General features: G+C 43.7%; 1 protein-coding gene across 1 annotated transcript in view; it reads left to right on the forward strand.

Moving 5' to 3' along the window:
• Positions 1–2,610: 2,610 nt before the first annotated feature.
• SCP2 (sterol carrier protein 2) overlaps positions 2,611–12,327 on the forward strand; it is a gene marked incomplete at both ends in the record, with an annotated part of 99,220 nt that continues 89,503 nt past the window's right edge. Inside the window, 3 exons of the mRNA XM_080691418.1 lie at positions 2,611–2,682; positions 6,818–6,875; positions 8,636–8,707. Coding sequence (XP_080547544.1) covers positions 2,611–2,682; positions 6,818–6,875; positions 8,636–8,707 — 202 coding nt within the window. The remainder of the gene's footprint in view (positions 2,683–6,817; positions 6,876–8,635; positions 8,708–12,327) is intronic.

The following is a 12,327-nucleotide window of genomic DNA, read 5'->3' on the forward strand; positions in this document are numbered from 1 at the left end:
CTCTCCACTTGTTTAAGACCCCAAAGCCTCTAAGACTTGTGATCTGACCTGTGGTTGGACAGTAAGGTGATCTAAAATTCACTTTCAAGGCCCTGGTTAGCCAGGACTTCCTTTTCTCCCCACCTTTATATTTTCTTTATCTCTTTTCAGGATCCAGACATTAAAGACTAGAACATTAAAAAATAACTGCAGAAGCCGGGTGTGGTAGCACATGCTTGTAATCCCAGCATTTGGAAGGCTGAGACCGGAGGATCACGGTTCTCAGACAGCCTCAGCTACTTAGGCCCTCTGCATCTTAGTGAGATCCTGTTTCAAAATAAAGAATAAAAAATAGGGCAGGGGGTGTAGCTTGGAGGTACAATAACCCTGGGTTCCATCCCCAGACCTGCAAAAACAAAAACAAAAACAAAAACAAAAAAACCCCTGCAGATCTGCAGATACAGGGCAAATTGGAAAGTATCACCAATCAAGGATATGAGTTGGTCTTTGGGAGCAGAAGTGATCTCTACTTGAACCTTCCACATTTTTATATACATACATGTGGTATTTTTTTTTCCAGTACTGGGGATGGAACCCAGGCACATCCTACCTCTGAACTGTATCCCCAGGCCTATTATTTTTTTTGTTCTTTATTTTGAAACTGGGTCTCACTGAGTTGCAGAGGGCTTCACTAAGTAGCTGAGGCTGTCCGTGAACCATGATCCTCCGGTCTCAGCCTCTCAAATGTTGGTGTTACAAGCGTGCGCCACCACCCCTGGCTTACATATATGTGTTTTATATATGTATATATATAGATATATACACACATATATAGAGATATAAACACACATTACTTTTATTGGTGCGTTATAGTCTCACTTATTTTACAGTTTTAAACACTAAGTTGCTGAGGCTGGCCTTGAACTTGAGATCTATCTTAGCCTCCCTGGGATTACAGGCATGTGCCCCCACACTTGGCTACCTTCCAGGTTCTTGACCATGTTGCAGAAAAGAGGTACTATTAGCCTAATCTAAATTTGTAACTGCATTTTTTATTTTCTACATGATTTAAGAGACTAGAACTTTACCAATCTAAAATTTAGTATTGTAACTTTATTTATTATTATTATTATTATTATTATTATTATTATTATTATTTGTGGTACTAGGGGTGAAACCCAGAGGCTTTCTACCTCCAGGCTATACTCCCAGACCTATTTTATATTTTATTTGGAAACAGGGTCTCACTAAGTAGTGGAGGCTGGCTTTGAACCTGTGCGATCCTCCTGTCTCAGCCTCCCAAACGCAGGGATTACAAGCATGTGTCACCACTCCTGGCTATTTATTGTAACTTTAGTCTGTAACTTTGTGTTTGTTGTCTGTATAATTTAAGAATTTAGCTTATGTTTACTTTTTTTTATGGTACTGGGGATGGAGCCCAGGGACATTCTACTTGGGCTCAAAGAATTTCAAAGAATTTAGCTTTTTATTTTTATTTTTATTTATTTTTGTTGTTGTTACTAGGGATGGAGCCTCTGAGCTACACCCCAGCCCTATTTTTATTCTTTCTGGATGGAACTCAAGGGCATTTGATCTCTGAGCTACACCCCCTGCCCTATTTTTTATTCTTTATTTTGAAACCTAGTCTCACTGAGTTGCAAAGGGCCTCACTAAGTAGCTGAGGCTGTGGGCGAACCGCGATCCTCCTGTCTCAGCCTCCTGAATGTTGGGATTACAAGCGTGCGCCACCACGCCCGACTCCTATTTTTATTCTTTATTTTGAAACAGGGTCTCACTGAGTTGCAAAGGCCTCACTAAGTAGCTGAGGCTGTCTGCGAACCATGGTCCTCCTGTCTCAGCCTCCCAAATGCTGAGATTACAAGTGAGTGCCATCATGCCCGACAGTTTATGTTTTTAATGTATAAAGATGTAATTTTGTGACATTAGGGTCGCAGAGGCTGGAACTGTTAAAGGAGTACGGCTTTTGTATGTTTTTTTAAGTTAAACTGGTATAAATTCAAGTTAGAGTATTATAACTTTAGTTGTTATATGCAGTCCCCATAATAACCACAAAGAGAATAGCTATAGAAAATATACAAAAGGGTCGGGCGTGGTGGCGCGCACGCTTGCAATCCCAGGATTCGGGAGGCAGAGACTGGAGGATCGCGGTTCGTGGACACCCTCAGCTACTTAGCAAGGCCTTTCGCATCTCAGTGAGACCCTGTTTCAAAAAGTAAAAACACTATATAAACTTAAGACTTTGTTTAGGCCGCCCCGTTTACTCCTAAAGAAACAACAGTTGAGCTTTTCAGGTTAAAAAAGAGGGCGTTTAGCTTGTGACGGAAGCTTGGATTTTTGTTTTAAACCCTTCGATCGGAAGTCAGCTCAGGCCCTCCGTAACCCGGCCGGGATGGGACGTCGACGTCAGATCCCCGCGGACCCCGCCGCCCGGGGAGGCGCCGGCTCCGCCCCGCGCACGCGCACGCGCACGCGCACGCGCACGCGCACGCGCACGCGCACGCGCACGCGCACGCGCACGCGCACGCGCACGCGCAGCCCCGTGCAGAGCGCGCTCCGGACCGCGCTCGCCTCAGTGGGGAGGAGACCGCGTCCGCCCGCGCTGGCCGAGCCATGCCGCCTCTCCAGTGCGGGTCTCGGCGGCCCCAGCGCCGGGTGTTCGTGGTGGGCGTTGGCATGACCAAGGTAAACCAGCGGCGAACGCGCCGTCCTCGGGAGGGGGAGCCCGAGGGATGGTCAGCCCTGCGCCGTCCCCGCGCCCCTGCCCGGAGGGCGCCTCCCCGCCCCGGCCGCTGGGCGTGCGATGGCGATGGCGAGGGCGTTGTCCCCGGGGCGTCCGAGGCCCTTCCTGCCTGCTCCCTTACCACCCTGGCCCGAGCCTGTGGAGGGCTCGCGCTGCCTGGGTTCTAAGCGGAGCCCCGGGTAGGTGGAGGGTCCGGCCGGGGTTGGCTCCCACCCCGAGGAAGCGTCCCGCAGCCCTCCCTGCAGGGTCCCGCTCACAGCCCCAGTGCTAGGGGCGCGCGGCGTCGGGGCACACTGGCAGGTCCTGGCCCCTGATCTTCTGCTTCTTTGGAAGCTGCCTGGTACCCAGGAGGTGCTAGTAATACTTAGGGTCACTGGTTAACATGTTTGCCCTTCCCTCCCCCTCGGGCCCAGAGATGCTCCACTTCTGAGCTACTTCCTCAGCCTCTTTTATCACGTCATCTTGCAGACTCAACCTATCAAGGTATTGAGGTTAGGGGCTTGGGCTACCGCCCCTCTCCCAACCCCTCCCCCTTTGCATAATCACCAGATCAGTTCAGACCTTATCATTTCCAGGAACTTTCCGATCCTTTTCTGTTTTCCCACAGACTCTTGTACTTATCTCTGCGCTTACAGTGCTGTGCTGAAATTCTGTTTAAGTCTATATTCACCCTCCTCCCATAAACTGCTCCACATAGGGGTCATGTTTTATTTCGGCTATTCCCTTCCCACCTTGAAGGTGCCTGGTGCTTGAAGATCCTTAATATATAGGTGAACAGTATTAAAAGGATGTACTTTGTGAAAGAGTTTTTGGGGAGAGTTCCTTTTCTGTGTGAACAGTCTTAAGATTTTTATTATCTTACCGGTAGACCAAGAACACAGGATTCAATAAAAACATGTAAATAAAAAAGTTAATTTACAGCCCAGTGTGGTGGCACACGTTTGTAATCCCAGTGCTTGGGAGGCTGAGACAGGAAGACTGCAGGTTCTCAACCAGCCTCAGCAACTTAGTGAGGCCCTCTGCAACTTAGTGAGACCCTGTTTCCAAATAAATTATAAAAAATATATATAGCTGGGGGTATAGCCCGGAGGTAGAATGCCTCTGGGTTCCATCCCCAGTACCAAAAAACATAGTAAAAATAGAACTGAGAGTGTAGTTTGGTGGCAGAACACACCTGGGTTCAAGCCCCAGTTAAAAAAAAAAAAAGTCAAATAACAATATAGGCTGGCCAAGGCTTGTAATCCTAATACGTGGGAGGCTGAGACAGGAGATTGCAGGCTTGTAGCCAGCCTCAGCTACTTAGGGAGGCAGGCCTTCTGCAACTTAGTGAGACGCCGATTCAAAATAAACAATAAAAAAATAGGGCCGGGGTGTAGCTTGGAGGCAGAATGCTCCTGGGTTCTAACCCCAGTACTGCAAAATAAAATAGGGCTGGGGATATATCTTAGAGGCAGAATGCCCCTGGGTTCCATTCCCAGTGTCACATACACACAAAAAAACTTATAAATCAGAAGCTTGGAGATAATTTTGAAATAGAGCCTCACTAAGTTCTCAGCATTCAGGAGGCTCAGCATTCTGGAAGCTAAGACAGGAGGATTGTGGTTCGTAGAGAGCCTCAGCTACTACTTAGTGAGGCTGTCTGCAACTCAGTGAGACCCTGTTTCAAAATAAAGAGTAAAAAATAGGGCTCGGGATATAACTTGGAGGTAGAATGCTCCTGGGTTCCATCCCCAGTACCGTAAGAAATAAATAAATAAATAAATATAAAGAATAAAAAAATAGGTCTGGGGGTGTAGCTCAGAGGTAGAGTATCCCTGGGTTCCATCCCCAATACTGCAAAACAAGAAGAAAATAGAGCTGGGGATATAGATTGGAGGTAGAATGTTCCTGGAAGTAGAATGCTACCAGTATGGAAAAAAAAAAAAAGAGAAATGGGCAAGTGAACTAAATAGACGCTTCACAAAAGAACAGATACAAATGGCTATTAAACACATAAAAACAAGTTCAACATCATTAGCAATCAGGAAGATACAAATCAGAACTACACTGAAATTCCATCTACAACCAGGATGGCAATCATGAAGAAGTCAAACAACAGCCAGGTGTAGTGGTGCGTGCCTGTAATCCCAGTACTTGGGAGGTTAAGACAGGAGGGTCACAAGTTTGAGGCCAGCCTTAGCTACTTAGTGAGGCCCTCTCCAACTTAGTAAGACCCTTTTTCAAAATAAAGAGTAAAAAAAGCTGGGTGAGCGTGGTGGTGTACGTTTGTAATCCCAGCGCTTGGGAGGCTGAGACAGGAGATCCCACAGATTTGAAGCCAGCCTCAGCAACTTTAGTGAGACCCTGTTTCCAAATAAATTATAAAAAAATATATAGCTGGGGGTATAGCCCGGAGGTAGAATGCCTCTGAGTTCCATCCCCAGTATCGAAAAAAATAGTAAAAATAGAACTGAGAGTGTAGCTTGGTGGCAGAACGCACCTGGGTTCAAACCCCAGTTTAAAAAAAAAAAATCAAATAACAATATAGGCTGGTGAAGAGTTGGGGAAATCTACACTGTTGGGGAAATTGCAAATTAGTACAGCTACTATAGAGATCAGTGTGGAAATTTCTCAGAAAATTGGAAGATGATCCACCATTTGATCCAGCTATACCATTCCTGAGCATCTCTCCAAAGGGACTGAAATCAGAAAATCATTGTAATGGATGCATATCCATTTATATAGCAGCACAATTTACAATAGCCAAATTATGGAACCAGCCTAGGTGTTAATCAACAGATGGTGGATTACAAAAGTATGAAATATACACACAATGGAATTTTACTCAGCAGTCAAGAATAAAACAATGTCACTTGCAGGAAAATGGAAGTATTTAGAGACTATTAAGTGAGACTAGCCAGTCACGGAAAGTGAAGAATCATGTTTTTTCTCAGATGTGGAAGCTAGGGAGCACTGGGGATACCACATTTCCTCCAGGGGACAATGGAGGAGAAGCGGCAGTGGAGCCGGGGAACAGTGAAGGAGTTACTGCCGTCGACACCAGTGCACGCAGGAGAACACCAGGGCTAATTTCAGTACTCAGTATGGGAAGGAGGGGCGGGGAGAAAGCTGGGGGAAAGTCCCACCAAGTGCTGCGCGCATGCATCCTCATCACTGTGAGCTGCATTATGATGTGAGACTAATGCACCAATGAATGTATTAAAATATTAGTCATTATCATTTCATCTTACGTTACTTTTTTGTGTGTTTGTGTGGTATTGGGGATGGAATCCAGCGACAGTCTACCTCCAAGCTATGCCTTTATTCCTGTTTAATTTTATTTTTTTAATTTTGGGTTTTGTTTTGCGGGTCTGGGGATGGAACCCAGGGGCATTCTACCTCCGAGCTACACCCCCTGCCCTATTTGTTATTCTTTGTTTTGAAGCCGGGTCTCACTGAGTTGCAGAGGGCCTCACTAAGTAGCTGAGGCTGTCCACAAACCGTGGTCCTCCCGTCTCAGCCTTCTGAATGCTGGGATGACAAGCGTGCGCCACCACGCCCGGCCCTATTTTATTTTATATTTCTTAAAATTTTTAAACAGGATCTCCCTAGGTTGATGAGAGTTTAACTATTTGCTGAGGCTCTCTTCGAACCCGTGATCCTCTTGTCTCAGCCTCCCAAGTACTGGGATTACAGGTACGTGCCGCCACACCTGGCTCTTAACTTACTTTTATGTCATTGTCACTTTCCATTTTCTACCTTATACTTTAATGACCTGTTTTATATCTAATTATTTACAGTTTTCCACAGAGAAAAATTGTGCCATATTGTCTCACTTTCTTTTCTCTCCTAGCTAGGTAGCCGTCTCTCCCAAATTATTCTGTAGTTATTACTATAGTGTAATTATCTGTTTTAAATTAGACTGGAAGCTCCCTGAAGGCACAGACTGTATGTTATTTATGACCAGAATTGAGGAACAGTACAGATATACAATGATGTTTTTGTTTGAATAAGTAGTTGAGTAAGTATTTATGATGTTCTGATATGAAAATGTAAACCTAACTATACTTGTTTCTGTTATCTTTTTCTATATTCTAGTTTGTGAAGCCTGGAGTTGGGAATTCAGGAGACTATACTGACTTGGCAAGAGAAGCAGGTAGTAGAGAAAATTTAGATCTTTGAACATTCATAGTTTATTGTGTGGCCTCTTTTTATTCCATGGGTAGAGCAGCCTTGCAAGTCCCAAAGGAAGCCCAGTCCAGGGGGAAGAACTTATGTGGAGTATTACCTAGTGACCCACTCCAAAAGAAAAGGGGAAGAGCTGGGGCCTCCCTAGCGGCTATGTGGCTAAACAGTGGCTTATAGTCTTAATGTGTTATCCAGCTGTTTGTTGGGAAGGTAAAGAGATCTGTGGGAGAGTAAGGTAGGGTCATTAAAATGGATAGCCTCAGCTACTTAGTGAGGCCCTGTGCAACTCAGTGAGACCCAGTTCAAAATAAAGAACAAAAAATAGGGCTGGGGATAAAGCTTGGAAGTCGTCTTTCTGGTAAAGGAATATAAAATAGTAACATAAAAAATAGTAAAAACCAATATGGTGGCTTTTTTTTCTCACTTTCCTGAGCCAACCTAGAGAATTCTTGTTCTATCACTAGGCTACTGCTCGACTAAATGAGGTGATGCGCTTTGTTATTGTTTATTCTAATAAGTATTTGTAATAATAAGCAAGGGTTGGGTCAGTACTTGTGAGCTGCAACTCGGAGAGCAGGATCCACAGAAGAATGGATTTGGTATTTTTCAGAGACATCCTGGGCCATGCTGCAAGTATCTGAATTATGGGTCTGAGTTCCTGCAGAGAGGTTCATTGTTCTCATTCTTATGTTTCTCTTTCTCTCTCTCTTTTTCCCTCTCCCGTTCTCCCTCCTTCTGTCTGTCTGTCTGTCTCTCTCTGTTGTACTGGGGATTGAACCCAGGGGCATTCTACCTCCAAGCTACATCCCCAGCCCAATTTTTATTTTTTATTTTTTATTTTTGGTGGTACTGGGGTTCCTAGAAACCCTTCTACCTCTGGGCTGCACTCCCAGACCTATTTTTAATATTTTTTATTTGGAAACAGGGTCTCTTAGGCCAGCGAGACTGGCTTCGAACCAGCACGATACTCCTGTCTTGCCTCTCAAACGTGGGGATTACAAGCGTGCGCCACCACGCCCGGCTTATTTTTTATTTTGAAACAGGGTCTCATTGAGTTGCACAGGGCCTCACTAAATAGCTGAGACTGGAGCTGGGTGTGGTGCACACTTGTAATCCCAGCGCTTGGGAGGCTGAGACAGGAGGATCACACAAGTTCGAAGCCAGCCTCAGCTACTTAGTGAGGCTCTCAGCAACTTAGTGAGACCCTGTTTCCAAATAAAGTATAAAAAAGGTTGGGAGTATAGCCCAGAGGTAGATAAGCCCCTGAGTTCCACCCTTAGTACCACAAGAAAAAAAAAAGTTGAGATTACTTTGGCAACATGAATATACTATTTTGACTATACAATAGTAATGTCATCGTGAAGTTACAAAGTTTGAAACTAACTGTGGGGATTGACTAATAACAAGAAGTCCAGTAATGACATTCTCTCTTCATTTTGCCCTCTAGATGTGTGATAGAGCTTCAGAGATTCATAAGACAAGGACCTTACATTAAGTAGCCTTAGGACCCTAGGATTAAATATATTTATTGTTAGGTATGCAGTTAGGACAGAAAGTATTGTTTCAAAAAGAAGGTGTGGAAAGTGATGCAGTGGCTTAAAGGAAAAATGATGACTTCTAAAAGGAAAGATCTGAGATGATTTGTTGAAGAAAACGCTGAACTTAATCTTTACTCCCCCAGAGCAAATACTTTAAGACCCTTTTGATATAACCATTTTATTTTTACAGGTCAGAAGGCATTAGCTGATGCACAGATCCCATACTCGGCAGTAGAGCAGGCATGTGTTGGCTACGTTTATGGTATGTGCTAAACTCTAAAAATTATTCACCTGAACTAGTGGCAACTATATAAACAATGCAGAGGCTTTTGTGAGTGTTAACTCTCAAAATGCAGAATTTAAGCCAGGCATGGTGGTGTACCCTTGTAATCCCAGCGTTTGGGAGGCTGAGACAGAAGGATCGTGGTTCGAGGACAGTAAAGCCCTTTGCAACTTAGTGAGACCCTGTTTCAAAATAAAAAATGGGGCTGGGGGTGTAGCTCAGAGGTAGAATGCCCCTGGGTTCCACCTCTAGTGCTGCAAAAAAAAAAAAAAAAAAAAAGCAGAATGTCTGTAATCCCAGTAGTTAGGAGGCTGAGACAGGAGGAATTCAGGATTGAAGGCAGCCTCAGCAATTTAGTTTCAAAATAAAAAATGTAAAAAGGGCTGGGGATGTAGTTCAGTGATAGAATGCACAGGTTCATCCCCCTCTACCTCTGTGTGCACATGCATACAACACACACATAAAATTCAAAATCTTAGTCCTATTATTCATAGGTTTCCATTATGTGTTGGCCAGGTATAATATTTTTTTTTACTGCTGTTATTGTATTGCCAAAATAGATTAACTAATAAGTTTATTTTTGTGTGTGTATGTGTGTGTATGGCCCTGGGAATTGAATCCAGGGGCATTCTACCTTTGAGCTACACTCACAGATCTATTTTATAATTTTTTTTTTTAAAGAGAATCTTGCTCTAAGTTAATGAGAGTCTCACTATTTGCTGAGGCCGTTCTTGAACCTGCAATCTCCTGTCTCAGCCTCTCAATTATTGGGATGATAAGCATGTGCCACCATGCCATGCTTAAAAAATATATATATTTTTGAGGTTCTAAGGATTGACACCAGGGGCATTCTGCCTCCAAGCTACACCTCAACCTTATTTTACTTTTATTTTGAAGCAGGGTCTCACTAGGTTGATGAGAGTCTTCCTATTTACTGGGGCTGTCCTTGCACTTGTAATCCTTCTGTCTCAGCCTCCTAAGCACTGGAATTACAGGTTTCTGCCACCATGCCCAGTTTAAAAAACATTTTCGATGTTTAAAACTAGAAGAATTAGCCAGGCATGGTGGCACACGCTGGTAATCCCTGCATTTGGGAGGCGGAGACAGGAGGATAGCGCAGGTTTGAAGCCAGCTGCACTGGCTTCAAGAGACCCTGTTTCCAAATAAAAATATAAAATAGGTCTGAGAGTGTAGCCCGGAGGTAGAAGGGCTTCCAGAAACCCCAGTACTACAAAAAAAAAAAAAAAAAGAAAGAAAAAAAAAAGAAAAAAAAAAGAAGAAGAATTAGCTGGCGGGCATGGTGCATGCTTGTAATCCTCGTAGTTGGGATGCTGAGATAGGAGGATCACAAGTTCAATGGCCAGCCTCAGCAATTTAGTGAGGCCTGTTGCAACTTAGTGTAGCCCTGTTTTAAAATAAAAGAATAAAGGCCAGGCATGGTGACGCACACTTGTAATCCCAGCATTTGGGAGGCTGAGACCGGAGGATTGCAGTTTGCGGACAGCCTCAGCTACTCAGCGAGGCCCTTCTCAACTCAGTGAGATCCTTTTTCAAAAATAAAAAGACTAGCTGGGTGTGGTGGCACACATTTGTAATCCCAGCGCTTGGGAGGCTGAGACAGGAGGATCACACAGGTTCGAAGCCAGCCTCAGCGACTTAGTGAGGCTCTCAGCAACTTATTGAGACCCTGTTTCCAAATAAAATATAAAATAGGTCTGGGAGTATAGCCCGGAGGTAGAAAGCCCCTGGGTTCCACCCTCAGTACCACAAAGATAAAAATAAAAATAAAAAGACTAAAAAATAGGGCTGGGGGTGTAGCTTGGAGGTACAATGCCTCTGGGTTCCATCCCTGGCACCACAGTAAATAAATAATTAATTAATAAATAAATAAATTAATTAAAATAAAATAGGGCTGGGGCTGTAGCTCAGAGGTAAATGTCTCTGGGTTCCATCCCCAGTACCACAAAGAAAATTTAAAAAAACCCCAGAATTATCCATAGTTCTACCATATAAGGCTATCTTTGTCTATTAGTATACAGAAGATAAATTTTTACTCTTTGTTGTCTTAAAATTGTGTTTATTGGCTTTTTTATATCTAACAAAAAATTTTTTTTTTGGTGGTACTGGGGGTGGAACCCAGGAACCCAGAGGCTTTCTACCTCTGGGCTATACTCCCAGACCTATTTTTTTATATTTTATTTGGAAACAGAGTCTTACTAAGTTGCTGAGAACCTCACTAAGTAGCTGAGGCTGGCTTCAAACCTGTGTGATCCTCCTGTCTCAGACTCCCAAGCGTGGGGAATATAAGCATGTGCCACCACGCCCAACTACAAATTTTTTAAATTAAATATATATATTTTTTGTGGTACTGTGGGGTGCAACCCAGGGGCTTTCTACCTCCAGGCTACACCCCAGCCCTATTTTTTTTATCCAAATAAAAATTAGGGTAAACAAAACAATACAGAAGCAGGGTCTTACTGAGTTGCTGAGAGCTTCACTAAGTAGCTGAGGCTGGCTTTGAACCTGTGCAGTCTTCCTGTCTCAGCCTCCCAAGTGCTGGGAGTACAAGTATGTGCCCCCACGCCCGGCTCATTAAAAATTTTTTATGATTAGAAAAATGATACATGCTAATTAAAAAAAAAAAAGAAAACAAGAAGAAACAAGTCACCTGTAATCAGTTATCTCCCAACTATTTCCATTGATTTACTGGGTATATCCCCTAGTGTGTACATGTGTGTGAATATGCACATACATAGGATTTCTCTTAAAATAAGGTCAGGTCCTAGCTGGTCCTAGTGACACATACCTGTAATCCCCGTACTTGGGAGGCTGAGATAGGAATATCACAGGTTTAAGACCAGTCTTAGCAACTTAATGAGACCCTCAGAAACCTAACAAATGTTTTTTTTTCATTAGTAGCTCTTGGAAACTTGTCATGAAGAGCTTCCATGGTCTTTTTTCTTTTCTTTCTTTTTTGTGGTATTAGGAATTGAACCTAGCGGCATTCTACTTCTGAGCTACATCTCCAGACCTTTTTATTTTTAGTTTATGAAACTAAGTCTCCTGGGTTGCTGAGGCTGTCCTTGAACCTGTGATTCTTCTCTCTCAGCCTCTCAAGTACTGAAATTTCAGGCCTGTGCCACAACACCCAGCTGTCCTTGTTTTTTTTTATATATATATCATAGTATTTCCTCCACCCCTTTGGGCACTGAGGATTGAACCCATGGGCATTCTACCTTTGAGCTATCCCTCCATCCCTATTTAATTTAATTTATTTATTTATTGGTGGTACTGGGAGTGGAACCCAGGGGCTTTCTACCTCCGGGGTATACTCCCAGACCTACTTTTTATATTTTATTTGGAAACAGGGTCTCACTAAGTTGCTGAGAGCCTCACTAAGTAGCTGAGGCTGGCTTCGAACCTGTGCAATCCTCCTGTCTCAGCCTTCCAAGCGCGAGGATTACAAGCGTGCGCCACCATGCCCGACCCTATTTTATTTTAAAACAGGGTCTCACTAAGTTCTTTAGCGCCTCACTGAATTGCTGAGGCTGAGTTTGAACCTGTGACTCTCTTGTCTCAGCCTCCTAATTACTAGGATT

This window comes from Muscardinus avellanarius, assembly GCF_963383645.1.
Source record: "Muscardinus avellanarius genome assembly, chromosome: 3".
NCBI lineage: Eukaryota > Metazoa > Chordata > Mammalia > Rodentia > Gliridae > Muscardinus > Muscardinus avellanarius.